General features: G+C 35.3%; 3 protein-coding genes and 1 non-coding gene across 4 annotated transcripts; 1 reads left to right on the top strand and 3 right to left on the bottom strand.

Annotated features, from left to right (window-relative positions):
- Positions 1–1,349: 1,349 nt before the first annotated feature.
- Positions 1,350–1,456, top strand: LOC115701638 (small nucleolar RNA R71). Its single transcript, XR_004008630.2, has one exon. It is a non-coding gene; the product is annotated as a small nucleolar RNA R71 (small nucleolar RNA).
- Positions 1,457–1,992: 536 nt separating this feature from the next.
- On the bottom strand, positions 1,993–11,286 carry LOC133030417 (uncharacterized). The gene is made up of 2 exons (XM_061103154.1): positions 9,999–11,286; positions 1,993–2,033 (listed from the first exon to the last, which is right to left on the bottom strand). Exons 1-2 carry the CDS (start codon positions 11,284–11,286, stop codon positions 1,993–1,995), a joined length of 1,329 nt encoding a protein of 442 aa, XP_060959137.1.
- Positions 11,287–16,749: 5,463 nt separating this feature from the next.
- Positions 16,750–17,742, bottom strand: LOC115699891 (uncharacterized). Its single transcript, XM_030627433.2, has 3 exons — positions 17,628–17,742; positions 16,918–17,426; positions 16,750–16,779 (listed from the first exon to the last, which is right to left on the bottom strand). The coding sequence occupies exons 1-3, from the start codon at positions 17,740–17,742 to the stop codon at positions 16,750–16,752; spliced, it is 654 nt and encodes a 217-aa protein (XP_030483293.2).
- Positions 17,743–22,072: 4,330 nt separating this feature from the next.
- Positions 22,073–22,804, bottom strand: LOC115699890 (RING-H2 finger protein ATL68-like). Its single transcript, XM_030627432.1, has one exon. It carries the CDS (start codon positions 22,802–22,804, stop codon positions 22,073–22,075), a length of 732 nt encoding a protein of 243 aa, XP_030483292.1.
- Positions 22,805–22,830: the final 26 nt, after the last annotated feature.

The following is a 22,830-nucleotide window of genomic DNA, read 5'->3' on the forward strand; positions in this document are numbered from 1 at the left end:
CTAAGAATGGTCTTCCCAAAATAATGGGAATAGTTGAATCTTCCTCCATATCAAGAATTAGGAAATCAGCAGGGAAGATAAACTTACCAACCTTCACCAGTACATCTTCAATTATTCCACGAGGATGAGTCAGAGAACGATCCGCTAGTTGTAAAGTCACTGTTGTGGGCTTTGCTTTTCCCAATCCTAGCCTTTTGAAGACAGACAAAGGCATTAGATTAATGCTTGCTCCCAGATCACATAGAGCTTTAGTTTCCACCGAACCCCCTATAGAGCATGGAATATTGAAACTACCCGGATCTTTAAGCTTGGGCGGTAGTTTCTTTTGCAAAATTGCACTGCACTCCTCAGTGAGTGCCACTATCTCGAATTCTTCCAACTTCCTTTTCTTAGCCAAAATTTCTCTCATGAACTTCAGGTAAGTTGGCATTTGCTCCAAGGCCTCCGCAAAAGGAATGTTGATATGTAGTCTTTTAAAGACCTCTAGAAATTTTGAGAACTGCTTGTCTAGATTGGTCTTTCGGAGTCTCTGAGGATAAGGTATCTTCACATGATGATCGATACTGACTGGTGGAGACTGTTGTTGTGGTGCAGGACTATCAGTAGCCTTCTTTTCTATTGATGTTGGAGTTGGTGCTGATTGATCTTTAACTTCTTCATTCAATGGTTTTACCACATCAGGCCCATCATAATTCTTTCCACTCCTCAAGGAAATTGCTTTACATTGCTCTTTTCCTTTTGCCTCACTAGTGCTAGGTGAATTTCTTTGAGCTTGTTTTGCCACTTGAGTAGCCAATTGTTCCATTTGAGTTTCTAGAGTTTTAATAGAGGCTCTAGTTTCCATCATGAATTGGAGCAATAAATCAGCTTGGATATTGGAGCCTCCACTAGGACTTTGTTGTTGGTTTTGTTGGGGCTGATTTCTCTGCTGGTAGAATCCCTGTTGGTTGTGCCCATAATTATTATTTTGGGAGTAGTTCCCAATGGCTTTTGCTTGATCCATTGGCAAATTATCCACATCTGCCCGACACTCTGAAAAGTGATGGTTGCCTCCACATATCTCACAAATAACTTGGGCTTGTTTAGCTTGCCCTGCAATCAGTTTTGTCAAGGCCTCAACCTGAGCTGTCAACTTTGTGATGGCATCAACCTCTAGCACACCAGCTACTTTCTTAGTTTGACTCCTTTCAGTTGGCCACTGCTGATTGTTTAGAGCCATCTCCTCCAATAGATCGTAAGCCTCATTAGCACTCTTTCTCATAAAAGCTCCACCAGCTGCTGCATCTATCAGAGTTCTAGTGTTACCAACCAACCCGTTGTAGAAATTGTGAACCAGCATCCACTTCTCTATGCGATGATGAGGGCATTTTCTGATTAGATCTTTAAAACTCTCCCAAGCCTCATGGAGAGATTCATTATCTTGCTGACAGAAGTTGTTGATTTCACCTCGCAACTTGGCTGACTTTGCTGGAGGAAAGAACTTTGACAAAAATTTCGTGGCTAAGTCATTCCAAGTGGCAATAGAGTTGGGTGGCAGGGAATTCAACCAGCTCTTGGCTCGTTCTCTGAGTGAGAATGGAAACAGTCTCAGACAAATGGCATCATCACTAACTCCATTGACTTTAAAAGTCTCACACAGTTCCATGAAGTTCGAGAGATGCAGATTAGGATCTTCTGAAGGGAGTCCACCAAACTGGACTGAAGACTGCACCATCTGGAGTATGGCAGGTTTGATCTCAAAGTTATTCGCATCCACTGCCGGTGGCCTGATACATGACTGCACTCCAGTAAGAGTATGAAGAATGTAATCTCTCAAGCTACGACCATTAGCTTGATCTTCAACGGCACCACCATTATTACAGTTATTTGGAGCATTCGCATTCACATTAGCAGCCATGATTTCTGATGTTTCAGCAGTTGCTGAAACTCTTTCTTGCCTCTTGTTCTTTCTGTTTCTCCTACAAGTCTTCTCAATTTCAGGATCAACTGGTACTATGACTGCTTGTCCTTCACGGCGCATACACTTAAAATTCCTGAAATAGATAGAAACAATCTTGCAAGAACAGATTAGAAATTAGCAAGAAAAAAAATAAACCAAAGTAGAAGTTAGTATAATTTTATGTAATATCAATCTTTATACAATTCCCCGGCAACGGCGCCAAAAACTTGTTGCTATATTTTATAAACGCTACGCAAGTATATGCAATCAAGTAGTAAATCTCACACAGGTGAGGTCGATCCCACAGGGAATTGGATTAAATACCACTAAATTATACTTATGATTCTATTCGGCAAATCGAAAGCAATTATGATTTAAAAACAGTAAAATATGAAAGTAATTCAGAAAACTTAATAACACAATTGAAAGTTGAGCAAGATGAGATAATAGGGAGGAGAATCCTGTTGTTGTTTAACCAAATCGTTAATGCTTAATTACTTTCCTATTCTTGGAGTGAATGACAGATTATGAAATAACCTAGCTCCTTTCAGATCTTCTAGATTCTAAATCACATGTTATCTAATTAATTCCTTAATTAAACTAACATGAAATCAACATTAAGTAATAATCTACTCGTCACATAAGTCATGCAAATACTTTTGTTTCACAAAGAACATCGATTATCTTAATTTTAGCATTCTCAATTCTCACTTTTCAGATTTCGAATTGAGATCATAGAGCATGCACAAGGTGATCAATCTTAAACATGAAATTAAGAACAAATTAAGATAATTTCACACACAAGAATTGAGGAATGGTAATTAAACATTAACTAGGCAAAACATTAAACAACAATCATCATCCTCCCTAAATGGGAAATTTAGTTCAGAAACAACTCCATAACCATTCCTATAGCAATATTCAACATAAAGAAATTAACGAGGAATAGAGAAAAGAACTGTTGGTGGATGAATTCTGGATCTTCACTTCAATCTCTGTGCTCTTCCTGCCGCTCTCAGCTGTATTTTAGGGTTTCTGATCGCTCCCTTTGACTTCCAATCGCAGTTTTCTATTTATAACTAAAATTTAGGGTTCGATGGACGAAAATGCCCCTGGTCCGTACGGGATCTCGCCGCGGCCATATACACTCTCGCCGCGGCCAGATGGGTGGTAAAAATCGACTGTTCTGTAAGGAGCTTTTAGCCGCGGCCATATACACCCTAGCCGCGGCGACTGGAGCAACTTCTCAATGTTGATTATTTTGTGATCTAGCCGCGGCCAAGTTGTGTCTAGCCGCGGCCAGATGTGCAAAATACTTCATAATTCGTGTTTTCCTTGGCTTAGCCCGTCTTTTGTTGAATTTCTGCCCCCGAGATCTCTTTTATTCCAAAGAACCTGAAAACATAGAAAACAAGCATAATTCCGTCCCAATGCAGCGAAAAACGCACATAGAATAGATCCGAAACCTAGGCTAAGAATAGCCTAACAGGTCTTCATGGGCTCAGCCTCCGTCCATTTGGTGAAGTAGTCTACTGCTAGTATTGCATACTTTACTCCTCCTTTTCCTGTTGGCAGGGACCCAATAAGATCTATTCCCCATACCGCATAGGGCCAGGGACTAGTCATCAGGGTGATTTCATTTGGAGGAGCTCTCGGTATGTTCGCGAACCTTTGACACGAATCACACTTTTGGACGTAGTCTATACAATCTTTTTTCATTGTTGGCCAGAAGTACCCCTGTCTCAATATTTTCTTTGAGAGACTGGGTCCTCCCGTATGATCTCCACAGAACCCTTCGTGGACCTCTAGCATGATTTGTCTAGCTTCAGGGTCCGATACACACCTTAAATAAGGCATGCTGAGTCCTCTTCGGTAGAGAATTTGATCCATCATTACATAACGATGGATACTGAATCTTTCGAGACAGTGCCCTTTCTTGGGGCAAGTCACCTTTTGTTATGTATTTTATGATGGGGACCATCCAGGTGGGTTCTTGCCCAACCGTTATTGTGGTCTCTATTATTTTGATGCTTGGCTCTGCCAAGCGTTCCACTGGTACTACCCCAAACTCTTCGATTTCGCTATCTGAGGCTAACTTAGCCAGACAGTCCGCGTGAGCATTCTTCTCCCGGGGGATTCTTTCTATTTTGTAGTCCGTGAACTCGTGGAGTAGCTCCCAGACTATTGTTACGTACGCGGCCATTCGCTCGCCGCGTGTTTGGTATTCTCCTGATATCTGGTTTACGACCAGTTGGGAATCACTATAGACTTCCACTCTTTTGGCTCCTACAGCTTTCGCTAATTTCAGCCCTGCTATTAGGGCTTCATATTCGGCCTCATTGTTTGAAGCTGCGAAGTTGAACTGTAGGGCCGCCTGGAGCCGCAGTCCGGTTGGTGATATCATCGCCACTCCGGCTCCGGAACCATTTTCATTGGAGGCTCCGTCCATAAAACTCTCCGTGTGGGGATTGGCGGTACCGGCATATTCGCGGTTGCCTCGGCTTCGTTGCATTCAGTAATGAAGTCCGCCAAGGCTTGGCCTTTTATAGAAATTCAGGGCATGTAGTGCAAGTCAAATTGACTTAGCTCCATTGCCCACTTGAGGAGCCTTCCGGATGCTTCAGGTTTTTGGAGGACCTGACGGAGCGGGTGGTTGGTCAGTATCTTGATCGGATGTGCTTGGAAGTATGGCCTCAATTTCCTTGATGCCATCAGGAGGCGAAAAACCAGCTTTTCAATGATTGGGTACCTCGCTTCGGCTCCTATCATGCGCTTACTGACATAGTACACAGGATGCTGAGTTTTCTCTTCTTCCCAGACTAGGGCAGCGCTGACCGCGTGTTCGGAGACAGCCAAATATAGAAATAGGTCTTCTCCGAGAACGGGTTTTGATAGGATAGAAGGTTTGGCCATGTGCTCTTTTAGTTTTTTGAATGCCTCCTCGCACTCGTCCGACCATTCAAACTTTTGACACTTCTTCAATATGTTGAAGAAGGGTATGCACTTGTCCGTGGACCGTGAGATGAAGCGGCTTAGGGCAGCTACCTTTCCGGTCAGGCTCTGCACATCTTTATGCTTTCTGGGGGATGGCATGCTCAGGAGAGCCTGGATTTTTTCCAGATTTGCCTCAATCCCCCTTTGACTGACGATGAAGCCCAGAAACTTTCCTGACTTGACCCCAAAGGTGCATTTCTTTGGGTTGAGCTTCATGTCGTATCTCCGGACCACTTCGAAGCATTCCTCTAAGTCGCTTGCATGGCTGTTGCATGCTTTGGACTTGACGAGCATGTCATCTACATAAACCTCCATATTTCGTCCCAGGAGGCCTTTGAACATCCGGTTGACCATTCTCTGGTAGGTTGCTCCGGCGTTTTTCAGTTCGAAGGGCATGACTAGGTAACAGTATACCCCCTTATCGATCCTGAAGCTAGTGCACTCCTGGTCTGCCGTATGCATCTTTATTTGATTGTACCCAGCATAGGCGTCCATGAAGGATAGTAGTTTGAATCCAGAAGTGGCGTCTACCATCTGGTCGATCCTGGGCAGCGGGAAGCAGTCCTTCAGACAAGCTTTGTTTAGATCAGTGAAATCTATACAAACTCGCCAAGTTCCGTTCGGCTTGGGCACCAGGACCGGATTGGCTAGCCACTCCGGATAGTATACGTCGCGGATCATGCCGTTAGTCAAAAGTTTGTCCACCTCTTTCTCCAGAGCCTCGGCTTTCACCGAGTCGAGCGGGCGTCGCTTTTGCTGGACGGGGGGCATGTCCGGATTGACGTTGAGTACGTGGGTGATGACATGAGGGCTTATGCCAGTCATGTCTTCTTGGCGCCATGCAAAGATGTCGATGGCGCCCTTCAGTGTTTTTATTATTTTCTCTTTTTCCTCCGGATCTAGGTTCTTCCCCAGCCGGAGTACTTTGGTGGAGTCGAGGTCGCACACTGATAATTCCTCGACATCCTCCATCGGTTCCACAATTCTTTCGGACCCCACACTGGGGTCTAACTCATCTTCTTCAGCCACTTCTGGCTCAACTGATTCCCGGACCATTAGTACGGGCAGGTGGGTTGCGACATTGTAACATTGTCTTGCTTCCCCCTGGTTTCCCCTCACCGTCCCGATCCCGGCTTCCTGGGTAGGGAACTTCAGGCACAGGTGCCGAATCGATGTGACTGCGCCAAAATCTACCAAGGCCGGTCGGTCGAGGATCGCGTTGTAAGCGGTCGGACAGTCCACCACCACGAAAGTGCAGTATTTAAATGTGCTCTGGGAGGTGTCCGGGCACAAGGTGACTAGGAGCCTTACTTTTCCCATTGGGATAAGTGTTGTCCCATTAAACCCTGTGAGTTGGGACCCACTGGGCGAGAGGTTTCGGTCCGTCAAGCCTATTGCGGTGAAGGCCTCCTTGAAGAGTAGGTTCACGGAACTTCCATTGTCAATTAAGACTCTGGCCACCACTTTATTTGTGATGGGGGTCTCTATGACCAATGGGTCATGATGAGGGAAGTGCACTGTCTTGGCGTCTTCTTCCGTGAACGTGATGGGTCGGTCCATCAGCCGGGGCCTTTGAGCTGGGAGTTGAGTAACCTCCCAAACCTCATTGTGTTTCACGCCCCCTGCGTATCGTTTGAGCTCCTTGCGAGTAGTTCCTCTGATATGGGGGCCTCCGGAGATCATGGCTACCCTCCCGTTAGGTCTGGGCGACAGACCGGGGATGTGCTGAGCGTCGCCCGCGGGAGCAGTTGGAGCTAACGCTCCTGCTGTACTCCCCGGTGTTCCCTGAGGCACACCCACAGTCGCCTGGCCCGGATTAAGGTGAGGCAACCTATTTTTGATCCACTCGTAGAGGTGGCCCAACCAGATTAGGTTTTCAATCTCGTCCTTGAGATTCTTGCATTCATTGGTGCTATGACAAATGTCGTTGTGGTACTCGCATCTTTTGTTCGGATCTCTCCGGGAGCTATCCTTGTACAACGGTTGTGGTCTCCGGTAGTGTGTATTTTGCCTAGTGGAAAAGTATACACGCTCTTGGGAGTCCGACAACTCCATGTATTGAGTGTACTGGGGAGTGTACCCCCTTTTCTGGCGCTTCTCCCCCGTCCGGGTGCTGCCCTTGGAGGACCTTTTACTCCTCGAGCCCTGGGAAGGGCCTGCCAGGCTAGCAGCCGGAGCAGAGTGCGAAGGAGTTTGTCCATTCATTCCGGACGGGTTGCCGAAATGGGATGATGCCGGTGCCAAGGCCTGGCCCTGACTATATCTGGGGCTAGCAGAGAATTGTATGCCACTTGTTTGTGGAGTTGCGGTTGGGGCAGTACCCAAGGGTGATACTCCGGGCATGTACCCTGCTATCCCGGTGGGATAGTATCCTCCATAAGCCACTATTTGGGCTTCTTTCGAGGTTGATATATTTTTGGACTCTTTTCTGGAAATCCTGAAGGCTGGCAGCTCCTTCCTGCTGTAGTTCATTCCAAAAAGGAGTCCCCGTACGGCTGCCTGCTTGGAGAAGCGCAAGCTGTTGTCCGTCGTAAACTTTCTTGGTTTTCAAGGCTTCCTCTCGGAACCTCTTTATATAATTCTTCAAGGTCTCGGTGGGCAGTTGCTTGATATTAGTCAAGGCACTGACCTCCAGGTTGACCTTTCTTGCGGCGACAAACTGTCTCCGGAAGTTGGACTGTAGCTTGTTCCAACAGCCCACGGATCCTGGTTCCAGCTTCTTGAACCATTCCTCCGCGGACACACTTAGAGTAAGTGGGAAGCACAGACATTTGGCGTCATTGCTGACTCTCATGACCGTCATGACACGGTTGAACCGTGATAAGTGGTCGCTAGGATCGGAGTTCCCGGTATAAGCTGCCATTTCGGGCATCTTGAAGTTCTTAGGGAGTTCCGCCTCTAGGATGTGCTTAGCACATGGCTCCCGGTCCTCGCTGTCTGAGTCGGAGTCGTCCCCTTTCTGTCTCCGGGAGACTCGGGCAATGTCTTTTCGAAGTATGGTGAGTTCCGCCATAATTCCTTCATTTAACGTACCCGTGGAGACCGCGGGTCCGTATCTTTTTTGGTCAAGGTGATCCCGTAGATCACCTTGGTTCCCATTGATTTGATTTCTCAGATCAACGGGAGGACACCTCTGTCCTCTTCTTCCTCTACCCCCGGGCTCTTGGTGCACGGAAACGCTTTTTCGGTCCTCTCGATCCTGAGGGCCAAAGCTCCCTTTTCGGGGCTTGCCCCTCTGCGGACCTTTCCCTTTAGGGAAATCTGAGCGGACCTTTCGCGGATCTTGCGCCTTTTCCTTTCGCCCTGGGGTAGAGGTAGGGTTTTTTATTTGGTTCCCTTCAGCAGGGTACCTTATAGGGCTAGGCTCCCTAGACTTATGCTGTTGGGAACTAGGCGAGGACGTCTCTGGTTCCTTGCCCAGTCTAGCAGTCATTGCCTTGGGGTGCACGTGAATGCCAGCCGCCTCCATGGCTTTTTGCATGGCCAGCATCACTTCTTGCATTTTCTGGTTTTGTGCTTTCTGAGCTTCGATCTCGGCTTCGTGATCGATAGCTTTTTGTCTGAGAAGCACCGACTCCGAGTAACTACCTTCGTCGTAGGCATACTCATCGAGGTTTCCCTCGTAGTCATCATCTGGAATTCCTTCTTCTTCCTCGAAACCCTCAGCTGCTCTTGAGGCTACATCTTCCTCATTTGGGTCTTGAGCATCTTCTAGAGGGCGAGGCTGACGAGTACTTCTAGTCTCCACCATGTTTGTGAAGTCAAGTGTTCGTTTACAGTAGCTTTCTTCAGCTCTCAATGAAAGCACCAAAATGTTGACCGAGGTTTTCGGCAACTAATAGAATATTATAAAGTTAGAGAGCTGTAAGAAAATTAGAGAAGGATTTTTACGTGGTTGGGGCGTTAATGAGCCTTAGTCCACGAGTCTTTGTTATTTATGGATGTCTTTAATACAGAGAATGTATTTGGGGAGTGTTTCACTCTTATAAATACAGAGAATGTTCTTGGTGAGTATTTACTCTACTTGCTCATATGCAGCCCAAGATTCTCAATCCCATTTAATGAGCTTTGAGGGGGTATTTATAGTGTTTTTGGTGGGGTGATCCCCAGATTATCCTTACAAGTGTATCTGTAAGTATCCATAAAGTTGGGCATTCCCAATGAATATACCCAGGGCCGGCCCAACCAATTTGGGGGCCTTGGGCGAAAAATTAAAATTGGGCCTTTTATTAAAAATAAAATTATTAATCAATACTTCATAAATTTAAAAAAACCAATACCTCATAAATTCGTTTACATTTATTTAGTAAATTTAAATATTCTAAATAAAAGTACAATAAAAATATTATTCAAATTTGTTGATCGATCTATCGCAAAAGTATGTCTTCCTTTTTCAAGTTTGTCATATCGAACAATCTCCAATCTATAAAACTTAATAATAACATTAGTTTATCAAAATTATTAGAAAAAAATAACACAGATTGATTCATCTAAAAATTTATCTTTCTTGCTTTTTGGGATGCAAATTTGTTAATCAAATCATTGTATTCAAGTTTATCTAGCAAATTATTTTCAATTGACAACATAGCTAATCCACTCAATCTCTCTTGCAACATAGTCGTTCTTAAATAAGACTTGATTAATTTTAATTTTGAAAAACTTCTCTCTGCCGATGCAACTGTAACTGAAATTGTTAGTAATATTCTATAGGCAATGAATGCATTTGGAAATGAATCAATTTTTTTTATGTAATCAAGTATCTCGATTGAACTACCACTTTTATTTGGAAAAATTTCTCTCAACACTTTTAATTCTGAAAATAAATCACAACCATCAATATCAGAAATTCCATTGTATTTTAAAATATTTTCAAGATTTAAAGATTGATATTTTAAATCATTTTCATCAAGTGATTTTAGGTTTTTCAAATTGAATAAAAATCCAAAAATATTTGCATACTCTTGAAACTGTTCAAATCTATTTTTAAGAGAACAAATAATTTGGTCAACCATGAAAATAAAATAATCAATCCGAAATGATTCTTCGGCAGACTTTACTATCTCACCATCACCAATATTTTCACCACATTGTTTTTTTCTACGAACCACACGCTTTTCACAAAATTTAGGCTCAATTCCCATCTCATTTGAAATTTCTTTAGTTGTAATCATAGCTGAAACAAATCCTTCTTTCCTATAATTTTCAAAATAAGAAACTAGACCATTTAGCTGATTTATAGCATTGTCAATTTCTATATTTTGACTTTGTAAATTTTTACTAATTGAATTGACAGCAAATAAAATATCAAACCAAATAGTCATGCCCAATAAAAATTCAAAATTCTCTAATTCAAAAGTTGCTAGACACTTAGCTTCACTCTTTACTTTAGGATCGTCACTTGATTCTGCTAGTTCAAGCAAAACATCTCTTATTTTTGGAGCTTGAAATCTAATTGCCTTAACACTTTCAATACGACTTTCCCAACGGGTTTGAGACAATGATTTCACAGTTAACGTAGATATATTATTTTTCAATATTGTCCATCTCTTAGGTGAAGAAGAGAATAATGAATATATACGTTGTAAAACACCAAAAAATGTTACAGCTTTAACACAAGAATTAGCAACATCACAAATCACTAAATTAAGACTATGACAACCACAAGGTGTATATAATGCTCTAGGATTTATCTCTAATAATCTTTTTTGTACACCTTGGTGTTTTCCTTTCATGTTGGACCCATTATCATATCCTTGCCCTCTTATGTCATTAATGTCAAGTTTCAAACTTTCAATTTCTCTTATAAGTTCGGTAAATAGACCTTTTCCTGAAGTATCATCTACTTTCAAAAATCCCAAAAAATATTCTTCCACTCTTATGGGACTAACTGAAGTATCTACAAATCTTAGTATAAGAGACATTTGTTCTTGATGACTTAAATCAGGAGTACAATCAAGTATAACTGAAAAATATTTTGCTTCTTTGATTTTTTTCAAAATTGTATTTTTCACTTCACTTGCTAACAATTGTATCAACTCATTTTGAATTCTATGTCCCAAATAATGATTAAGAATATCACCATTTTGAATACGTCGAACATGTTCTTGCATTATTAGATCAAATTCAGCAATCATTTCAATTAAACTCAAAAAATTTCCATTGTTCTCTTGGTAAATTTTTTCATTACTTCCCCGAAAGGCCAAATTAGTTTTTGCTAGATTTTTGACAATAGCAATTATTCTTACTAAAACATTCCTCCAATGTTCTTTCTCCTTGTTAAGTCTTTCTTGAGCATCTTTATCAATTGTTCTATTTTTTGATAATCTCAATTCTAAATCAAACCAAATACTCATGTTAACTATATGCTCATTATTTATTTCATGACTCTTCAACATAGCACTTAGATGCCTCCAATCCTTAGTTCCACTGTTGACTAATTGAAACGTATGATTCGCACTAGATTTTGTACCAAAAATTTTGCAACAAAAACAATAAACCTTATTAAATTTTTTTGAATACACTAACCATTTTCTATCATATTTTTCTCCATTTGACAACTTTCGTATATAATAAGAAGTAGAAAAATGTCTACCATTTTCATCTTTCGGGAATTCGATGTCACTTACTTTTATTGGACCATTTTCTACTAATAATTCTATTAATTTATTATCAAGATTTTCCCAATTTCCTGGATCATAAATATAATCTAAATCATTTTTAAGATTTCTAATTTCCATGCTCTCTTCAATATTTTCTTGACATTCTCCATCATCCATCACATCATCACACATTTCATTATTAACCTCCAAATTTTCTCTATTTAATTGTTCATTAATTTTTTCATTTGAATTACTTTCATCTTTTTTATTAGTCACAACAAATTTTTCTAAAGCTCCTTTCTAAGAGTTAATTAAACTTTCTATTCTTCTTTTCTTTTTAAGTTTTTCATTACCTGATGGATATTTTCTACTAGCCATACTTATTTTAGGTAGGAAAAATAAACTTAAAAAAATCCACAATAATTGCAATGGAAAAAATAAAATAAAAACCTAAACTATTGCATATAAATATATATAGAAATTAACAACAATTAATCAAAATAATAATTAAAAAAATATATATGTGTACCTGTTATATATATTTCTTCTTGGCCTCTTCTAAGTTCTATGCAAATTGCAAACCAATTGATAATTTGAAGGAGAAAGAGTAATGAAATATGAGAGCAAATATATCATGAGCAAAAATAATAAAATATATAAAAAGTGTGTAAAATTAAAACAATCTCTACAACTATATATAATAGTTTCATATTCCCAATTCAAAAAAAAAAAAAAAAAAAAGATAAATGATGTGTAGTGTAAGTAACGGTTGAAAATTTAAAAGTCCAACAAATTAAAATTTGGGGTTTTTTCATTAGTGTACAACAAAAATAATTATATTACAAAAAATGTGCAAAAAAATACAATTTTAAAAATGTACACATTTGAAAACATATTTACAAAAATTCATACATATTTTTAATTAAATTATAATAGATATATTAATGATTCAACTTTCTATATCTAGATTTGTATAACTATTTTTTTATGACTAATTGATATGGTATTAATGAGTAAGCCTACTAATTAACAAAATTTATATATTAATAATTAAAAAATATAATAAGATTCTAATTATAAACAATAATATTTAAAATATACAGATGTAATATTTTAAATATAAGATAAAAAAATAATTAACGATTAAAAATAATAAACAGTTTTAAATTAATAATAAAAAGTGAAAAAAAACACATTAAAAAAATAAACAAAAACAACCCATCAAGTTTAACAAAAACATATATAAATTAAAAAAAAAAATAGTAAAAACAAATAAACAATATTAAAAAAATATTACAACACGATACACAACAAAACATAATAAAAAAACCACAAAACAACAAAAGAAAAAAAACAACTAACAAAGATAAAAATACCAAAGAAAGGACATTTATAGATAGAGCATGAATAATTCTTCCACCAAAAAAATACATTAAAAAAATAAACAAAAACAACCCATCAAGATTAACAAAAACATACATAATTAAATTTAAAAAAAAAACACTAAAAACAAATAAGCAATATTAAAAAAATATTACAATGCGATACACAACAAAACATAATAAGAAACACCACAAAAAAAAAACAAAAACAAAAAAAAACAACTAACAAAGATAAAAATACAAAAAAAAAAAAAAGACCTTTATAGATGGAGCATGAATAATTCTTCCACCAAAAAAATACATTAAAAAAATAAACAAAAACAACCCATCAAGATTAACAAAAACATATATAAATTTTAAAAAAAAAACACTAAAAACAAATAAGCAATATTAAAAAAATATTACAATGCGATACACAACGAAACATAATAAGAAACACCACAAAAAAAACAAAAGAAAAAATAACTAACAAAGATAAAAATACCAAAAAAAAGGGAAATTTATAGATGGAGCATGAATAATTCTTACACCAAAAAAATACATTAAAAAAATAAACAAAAACAACCCATCAAGTTTAACAAAAACATATATAAATTTTAAAAAAAAAACGCTAAAAACATATAAGCAATATTAAAAAAATATTACAATACCATACACAACAAAACATAATAAGAAAATAGTTATACAAATATTTATACAAATCTAAATATAGAAAGTTGAATCATTGATATATCTATTATAATTTAATTAAGACTTTGTATGAAATTTTGTAAATATGTTTTCAAATATGTGCATTTTTAAAATTGTGTTTTTTTGTACATTTTTTGTAATTATTTAAAAAAATGTATACATTTATGTAAAATGCCCTTAAAATTTTCAAAAAAAAAAAAACCCATAAAATTAGGCTAAAACTAACCATAAATAATTGTGTTAGTTTAGTTTTTAATTTAGCAAGCATTGGATAAGTGTGTATAGTGTACTGTATTGACTTTTTCTTTTTTTTTTCTTCCGTACGTTAGTGGTATGTGGTAACTTTTATTATATTTATTATATTTATATTTATAGATGTGTGTATTTCCTCTTAAGGAAACAATGTGTTTAAAGATGTGTGTATTTCCTCAAGCCAACACTTTCTATTTATAGAAAACCCTCTAGGTTTAGGTTAGAATTGTATGGCATTAAAATAATGGAAACTACAAATGAAATTTCCTATGCATGTGGCCGGCCATACAAAGGGTATTGGGCCTCACTTTGCAACTTTCCCATTTTGTTATTTTCCATTTCCATTTTCTCAAAAATGCCAATTTTCCAATTTAACCTTTTAAATGCCAATTCTAATTATTTAATAACTTGAAAATAATTATTAAATAATATTGCCATTTAATATATTTATTAATTTAGACATATAAAGTCTCTTAATCAATAAATAAACTTAAAATCTCTTTTCTTTACAATTTCGCTCTTGCTTAGTGAAAATTCATAAAGTAGACATAGTCTAACTTTTAGAATTATAATTGATTAATCAAAATCAATTAACTGAGTCTTACAAGCAGTATGGTCTCAACTAGTATGGGGACCATGGGTCTATATAACCGAGCTTCCAATAAGTCGAACCGAATTTACCAAGTAAATTCCCTAACTTATTAATTCCTCATTGAATCCACACTTAGAACTTGGAATTGCACTCTCAGTCATATAGAACGCTCTATATGTTCCATGATATAGACGCGTCATTAGTTATCCATTGTTATAACCCTAATGTGATCAATGACCCTCTAATAGATGATCTACATTGAAAAGGCACTACTGTTACCGCTACACCTTCAATGCATTTTATCCTTAAAACACTTAGCTCCGTATAAATGATATTTCAGCAAAGTGAAATGAGATCTCCACCATTTATTTCTGTTTAGCCAAGCTCGAAGGATATCATCGTTTAACTTCTAAGTTCCTATAAAAGTTATAGATTTCATCTTTATGGTAGCGCTCCCACTCAATTATACCATCATATTCCCAAAATATACGTATCACTCTGACCCAAAAGTAGGCTTAACTAACAAATCAAAGAACATGTATAGTACTCTTGAGATCGAACCTACCCATATCAGGATTAAGGTCATTTGATCTAGGATCAACAGGTGATATTGAATTGAATAAATATTACGGTAAGTTTTAATATATCTAATCAAAGTTCAATATCGGTCCCTTCTGATGTATACTCCATACATCCGATACTGGTAAATTTTGCCAATGTCCTGGAAAGGACATAACACTTTTCCAAGGTGTAAGAATACCTATCGCTGATTATACCATGTCAGTCTAAATCCAGTGTTCTGACAAATCAGGGAATAAACTTTTGAACATATAATTAAGATTATATTCCACTGTGTTGACAATACTATAATCTTTAACAAACTCATATGTTCTGAACTTAAAAAGAATTCATACATTATATACATATAATCATGAAATAAATCATGTGAACCATGCAACATAAAATGTTATTTCTGATCTTTATTAATAAGTAAATCTTATTATATTGAAATGAGTTTTATTTAGGGCACAAAACCCAACAAAAGAACTAAAGGAGAAGAAAAATGCTAAAGGCAATGGAAAAGAAGTTTGAGAAGAGGATGTTGATGTTCTGGAGCAGTCTTTTTGTTAATTTTTTTTATTTCATTTAGATAACTGGTTTTAGTAATGACAATGATACTTTACGATTTAAATATTTTTGTTTCTCTTTTGTTATCTTGGATGTGTTATGTTAAATACACTATGTTATGGTTATGAATGGAAATTGATGTTATATCCAAAAACTAGTTTTTATAAGTAGTGTTGCGTTAATTTTTTGTATTTTTAAAAATCTATTATTGTAGCTAATTTATTTTTCAAGTAAAACTAGTTTTATAATGTTGTTTATTACTTTATTAGAAATTTGTGAAAGTAATTTTTTCACTGGTTATGGGTGTTTTTTTTTTTTTTATTAATTTGGTTATAACTGGTTTTTTGTTTTGTTTAATGTTATTTTGTAGGATATGGTGTGTTTTGCGGGTACTAGTAGGCACATATTATTCAAATTTCAAGGTATCTATATTTTGTAATTTTTATTGTTGATGCATAACCAGTTTCTTTAATTTTATTAATATTTATAGTAAATATGATAATTATATATTATTTATCTTGGTAAAATCTAAAAAAAATATTTTTAAGCTGCCTTAATATCAAAACATCTATTTTCCTCTCTAAAAAAAGCAAATAAAATAATAATAATAAAAAAAAATCTATTTTCAAAGCAATTTTATCAAATGTCATAATAACAAAGTAACCAGTTTGTAGCTTTTGTAATTGTAGTTTTTGAAAGCTACTTTTTTTTTCCAAGTGTTTGTTCTATTACTTATTGTTGCTTTGTGTCCATCTTCTGTTTCTTCCGATTGGTTTGTTTGTAAATCTGTGGATTATTGCATGTTCGTCGGTTGTGTCCAAGCTGTCCACATCTTGAGCATTTCATTACAACTTTTGGTTCTCCTCTAGATCTGATTCTTTTTTTTTTCTATGTCTCCCTGAGGTCTTTTTTGTTTTTGGTGGCATCACAATCTTCTCCAAGCTCTCAGGTAGTCTCCATTCACTTTCATTAGGTAGAGGATGTACGGTCATATGTTGCTCTCATAGTTGATGTTTTGTAGTAGTCAGCCACATAGTTATAAGTTTTTAGTCCTCTTTTAGCAAAAACTGCTATTGCATGTGCACATGGTATCTGATCTTATTGGAACCTTCTACATGTGCATGTCTTGTCAAGTAAGTTTATTGTAAAATTCCCTTTGTCTACCACTTTTACTTAGTATAGTATAGTAGTTATTGCTTCAACCTGTTTATATATGAAATTGTAACAAGTAAAAAAAAATTATAAGCACATGTTAGTAACTGGTTTTTATGTATTAATATGTATTTTCTTTATATATGTAATAACTGGTTTCTCAACTTATTATAAATATAGTATACATACCTGGTACTTCATTCCCTTAACAAGATTATCTCTAAGTACTGTTTCAGCTTCAACAGATACTTCTGTGAATATTCCATTAGCTTCGTTTCCATTCTTCCACACCCATTTTTGAACTAAACTTCTTAGACATTCAATCATTAATGCAATTGGCACCGATCTTGCAGCTGTGATTTCAGAATTGATTGACTCTGCTATGTTTGAAGTCATCATAATGTACCTCCTTGTTGGGCAGTGGCTTCTAGTCCAAATATGATGTCCTATATTTTCCAAGTAAGGTCTTATGCGAATGTCAATTTTGTCTATTTCTGACATGTAATGCTCAAATGAGCTGACCCTGTATGTTTTGGTAGCTTTCACAAAGTTTATAGTGAGCTCATCTCCATGTCCACCAAAGTTTGATTTGATGTTGCTAAGCAAGTGGAATATGCAAGCTCCATGAAAGTGGTTTGGGTAAACATTCTTCACTGTTTTTTCAATACTTTTATGTCTGTCTGATATTATTGTTAATCCTGCATGTTAAAACTGGTTTTAGTTATGTATGACATATATATATTTGTATTATGTCAGTAACCGGTTTCTTCAACAGGATTAAAAGTGATTAATGATGATTTTTTTATTGAATTTGAATTTTACTGTAACTTGTTACTATTCAAAAAATATATATTATGTATATATATAAATAAACTTAAAATCAGTTTTTGATATTGTACCTTCTCTATCACCAAATGTTTCTCTTATTTTGTTGAAAAACCAATCCCAAGAGTCATCATTTTCTGAGTCCCCTATTCCGAATGCCAATATGAAAATGTTGTTGTTTTCATCCATTGTAGAAGCTGAAAATAAAGTCCCGCCAAATGATGTTTTTAAGAAGGTTCCATCTGTGACAATGACTGGTCTACAATGTTTTCAGCCTCTTATTGAATTTGCGAATGCTCGAAACAAGTATTTGAAACGATTTTTTGTATCTGTTTCCAAATGTGTGATTGTTCCTGGATTTGATACTTTCAGCATGTGTAAGTACATTGGTAGCTGTTGATAAGAGTCATCTGGTCTCCCTCTTGCCAATTCTAATGCTTTTTCTCTTGTTCTCCATGCCTTTTGATATCCCATTGACACCCCATAATCATATAGTGTGTCCATTACAATGTCTTTTGGTCTATGTATTCTTTTGATATCCAGGATTTTTTTTTTTACTATTTCTCCAATGATATTGCTATTTGCTTGTCTGTGGTCTCCCATGATTACATCCAATAAGCATTTGTGATCCTGGACATACTTCCTCACTTTGAATGTTGTTGTATTCTTGAATTTTGATGCTCTAAGTAACCAGTTACAGTTATCATCAATACATGTAACCAGGTACTCCCTTGGTTCCAATCTCTTTGTTTTAAATTGAAAGTTGTGCAATATAGCATAAAAGCATAGTGCACATTTCAGCATCTTTTTATCTTTGTAAATTTGCCCTTCTTCAATTTTGAAAACCCTATGATCTGTTATAATCTCCTTCTCTTCTTCATTCCTTTTCTTCTTTGTGTTATTCTGTTTTCTCAATTATAAAATCAGCAACATTGTCAGCTACCTGAAATATGTTTGACATTGATAGGAACTGGTTATTTGTTTCTGATGCCTCATCTTCATATTCTATGTCTTGAAATGATGGCTGGTTTGTAATTTGTAAAACCAGTTGTTGAACATCGGTGTTTTGTGTTACTGTTCCAGTGTCAGTGAATTGTTGTGGATTTAGTTGCATTGCATGCTGTTCAATTCTTGTGATGCAAAGTGGAGAGTCGCTCACTCCAACTTGCTTCTTTCTTAGTTCAATGTAAAACAATAGTGAGTTGTCACTTATGATCTTCATTGGTAATGAACCGGGGCTTAGCTGGTAGTTCATTTCAATTGGTGTGTTGCAGTTGATCTCATTCTTTACCAATTCAACCAATTCTTTCAGATAACATTTTGTTGGTATTAGCAGTCCAGTCATTGTGTAGTCTTGGTAGTTATTGTCATCTGTCCAATATCCTCCATATTGAATAACACACATGATTGTTTCCATTCCTGAATAAATTACAACATATCATTAGTTTATTTTTTATTTTTAAAAAAAAAACCAGTTTCGTATGCATCTTTATAAAAAAAGAAAACCAGTTTCGTTTGTTGTAGTGTTATTATTTTAGTTATGGTAACTGGTTTTTTTTTTTTTTCATATTTTGGTTTTTTTTTTTAAAGTTATCTTCAGTTGTTGTATAAAATATATTGTTTAATAGTGTAGTTTATTTAACCGGTTTCGTATTTGATTTATTTCAGTATTCAATTCAAGTTTATTTGTAAATTTATTGTTTTTTATGTGATATTATATAGTACTTATATATATATTAAAAATTATAGTTTTACATTATTTTATATATACATTTTGTTTCTTTATAGGAAGATGATAATGAAACATGTTATGATAAAAATGAGTTGTTTTAAATTTTTGCATAATGCATATATATAATCATTGAATATATCATGAAAAGATGATCATTTATTATGATTTATCTAACCTTGTAATATGTGTAGATAGGATGATGTGAATTTCTCTTGAGTATTCTTCAATTGTTACTGCCGATGATGAACATTGGAGATGAGTTTGATTGTTGTTGTCAGATTTGATTTGTGCAGATTGTTTGCTGGAGAACTGATTGATCGGTGTGGAGGAAATGTTAATCGATGCTTGCAGATTTCGATCCAAGAAAATTCGACTGCGATTTTGATCGCAGGTTGAATCGCGATGGGAGAGAGAAGAATTAACAGTGAGAGAGAAGCTATCGTGAAATTGTAGAGAGAGAAAAAAAAGTGGAGAGTGTTTTTAGCTTTTCTGTTTTTGGTTAGTTTTTAAATTTAAAGGAAAAAAAATCTGATTTGATTTTTAATATTTTTAATGGTATTAGACATTTCATTTCCCATATTTGTTAACTTTTTTGTTTTGAATGCCATATTTAGTGGCATTTAGTTTTCTTGCCATATATATGTAAACTATAGTATATTTTCCCATATTTATGTAAATAGCCCTAATTCTAAAATAATTGAAACCCTAAAAACTAACAATCCTAAAAAAAAATATTCAATTTTAATAATGAATTCAAGTTTTTGGCATGTTCAATTTTTTAAGGAAATTTACATGATATACTGACTTTTATTATTTTTTTACAAAAATACTGCTAGGCGGTATTTTTTATTTTTTTACTGTGTATTTTTATAAGTTTCATACTGCAGTATACTGCAGTATACTGTGTTTATTTTTTAGTTTTTTTTATTTGTTTTAGTGTTGTTTTACGGTTGTTTTCCATAATTTATTAATTTAACATCGATTTCACTGTTCTTATTCCATCTTGCTGGAATTAATGATTGTTTTCTGGGTATTCTCGTGGTGTTGTGGTGGTTCTATCCATGGGTGTGGAAGATGGAGGCTATAAAATACATTCATTTTTCCTTCTCTATGATTATTTTGAGGTTATTTTTTTAGGGAAATTTGATTTTCTATACTTACATATACCTAATATTTTATTTTTAAACTAATACATATCACCATTGAAAATATATGACCACTTTATCTAAAACCCAAAAATACCCCTCTCAAATTTTCCATACTTTTTTTTAGTGCAAAAATATTAAAAAAAAAAATTGGTCGTCCGATGGTGGTCCGATGGTCACCTGATGCTACTTTTGTATGTACAAAAATATATAAAAAAAAAATGGTAGCAGATTTGGTCCGATGGTAGTCCGATGGGTGGTCCGATGGGTCCGATGGGTGGCCCGATGGGTGGTCTGATGGTGGCTCGATGGGGTGGCCCGATGGGTGGTCCGATGGTGTAAATGGGGTGATGTAAATGGGGGTATTTTAGGGATATAATAAAAGTTATCATATCTTACAAATATTAATTATTATTTGTTTAGAAATTTTTTTTTTAACCAAATGTAAGCATAAAAAATCAAATTTCCCTTAAAAAAATTTGATTCTCTTAAAAGTTGTCATAAAAAAAATTTATTTTGATTCTCTTAAAAATACATTTGACGAGCTCACTAGAAAATTCTTTTTGAGGGGTGTGGTTCTTTTATGTTTTTCTAAGTGGTTATATCTGCTTATTGTTTTACATTTATTTTTGTGTTGTTTTAGTAGTTTTTTGTTCTGATTTTTTAAGATTGGGCTTGCAAATAAAACTGCTATTGCATTGGGTATTGAGGTTGTGGAGAACATTTTTTAGTTTCTTTTAATCATGTTTTCCTTTCTTTTATTTGATTTGTTTTAGTGTTGTTTTACAATTGTTTTGCCATAATTATTTATTTGACATCGATTTGACTTTTTTTTTTCTCAATCTCACCTGAATTAATAATTATTTTCTGATTGTTTTGGTATTCCTGTGGTGGTTCTGTCTGTGGGTGTGAAAGATGGAGGCCTCATTTTTTTTGTGTTTACAGTATAAAAGAAAAAAAAAATTACTCAAGACAGTATAAAAGTAATTTCTGTCATTTGTGGTAGTATTTTTGTAAAGATTGAGCCAAAAGTCAGTATTTTTGTAAACTTTCCATTTTTTATTATGTATCAAGGTTGGCCCTGGGTTAAGATGGGCTACATCCCACCCAACTTAGGAGCTAAAAAAATGTTTTTAAAATACATATAAAATTTTTAGTGTTTCAAAACTATACCTATTTTATTAATAAGGGCCCAAATTTTTTTATATTTCCTAAGGTCAACTAAAATTTAGGGTTATCTATGAGTTTACAGATAAATGTAATAATTTTAAGACTTATGGTTATGTTTGAATGTCTTAATTCTAAAATGGGCTATAACCCAACACAACCCATAGCCTAATTAGTAGGATTGGGTTATAAATTAAAAATATTTATCGAGTTAGATATTTCTAGGTCGATTTTAAATACATTCAATCTGACCAACTCAATTTATGTGCAGTTCTAATTTGTCATTACAAAACAAAATAAACATACATCAATAATATATAAAGTTGCTCTTATTAATTAAAAAATCATAAAATTACATTATATCAATCAATACCAAAAGTGTTCCTAAAAAAAAAATCAATACTAAAAGTGCTCACAATATTAATGATTGAAAAATAAAAAACACAATGACAATATTTTAATAAAATAATTAAAATCAAGATAAGGTGGCGGAGTTGGTGTTGGTGTCGAGCACAGTATTTTCAGCAGCAGTGGTGGCAGTGGGCATTGAGTAGCGACACAAAGGACACAAATGCTTAGTCTTTAGCCAAGAAACAATACAGTTCTTGTGATAAAGATGAGAACATGGCATCTCTACTACTTTCATATCTTCAAACAACAAGTTTTCTTGGCAAATGGTACAATTATTGTTGGTAGCAATATCATCACCCTCTTTAATATTCAATTCTTTTAGTTTATTAATGGATTCTTGTGTAGCAGGAACATTTGGAATGACACCAAGTGCCTCTCTAAATGTACTATCAATAATTCTCGATTCTTGTTCTTGTTCTAGACCAGTGACGGTGACAATATAAATATTGACAATAACGTATTTAAAGGCCGCAAAAGGAAGATTGTTAATATGAATGTCAATGTAATTATTTATTTGGGTAGTAAGTATGGATCCTGCAATTGGATCTGTCACACCTATTCCAAATAGAATAAGTCTTGTGACGTCAGATTGATATGAAAAATATGTGGCATGACTAACTATAGTGGATTGATTTATGTTCTGAATAATGTGTTCAGAAGGACGTACTTCATTGCAAAAGTTTACCTTAAACACCAAGTACTTATTATCTTGTTCAAAGTGAAAGCTTTCTGGTGGAAGATTATTTGAGCAATCTAAATTTATACTTATATTGTAATTGGTATTTGCCATCGCCATTGACATAATCAATAATTGAATAAATT

The sequence above is a fragment of the Cannabis sativa genome, chromosome 8 (genome assembly GCF_029168945.1).
Source record: "Cannabis sativa cultivar Pink pepper isolate KNU-18-1 chromosome 8, ASM2916894v1, whole genome shotgun sequence".
Classification (NCBI taxonomy): Eukaryota; Viridiplantae; Streptophyta; class Magnoliopsida; order Rosales; family Cannabaceae; genus Cannabis; species Cannabis sativa.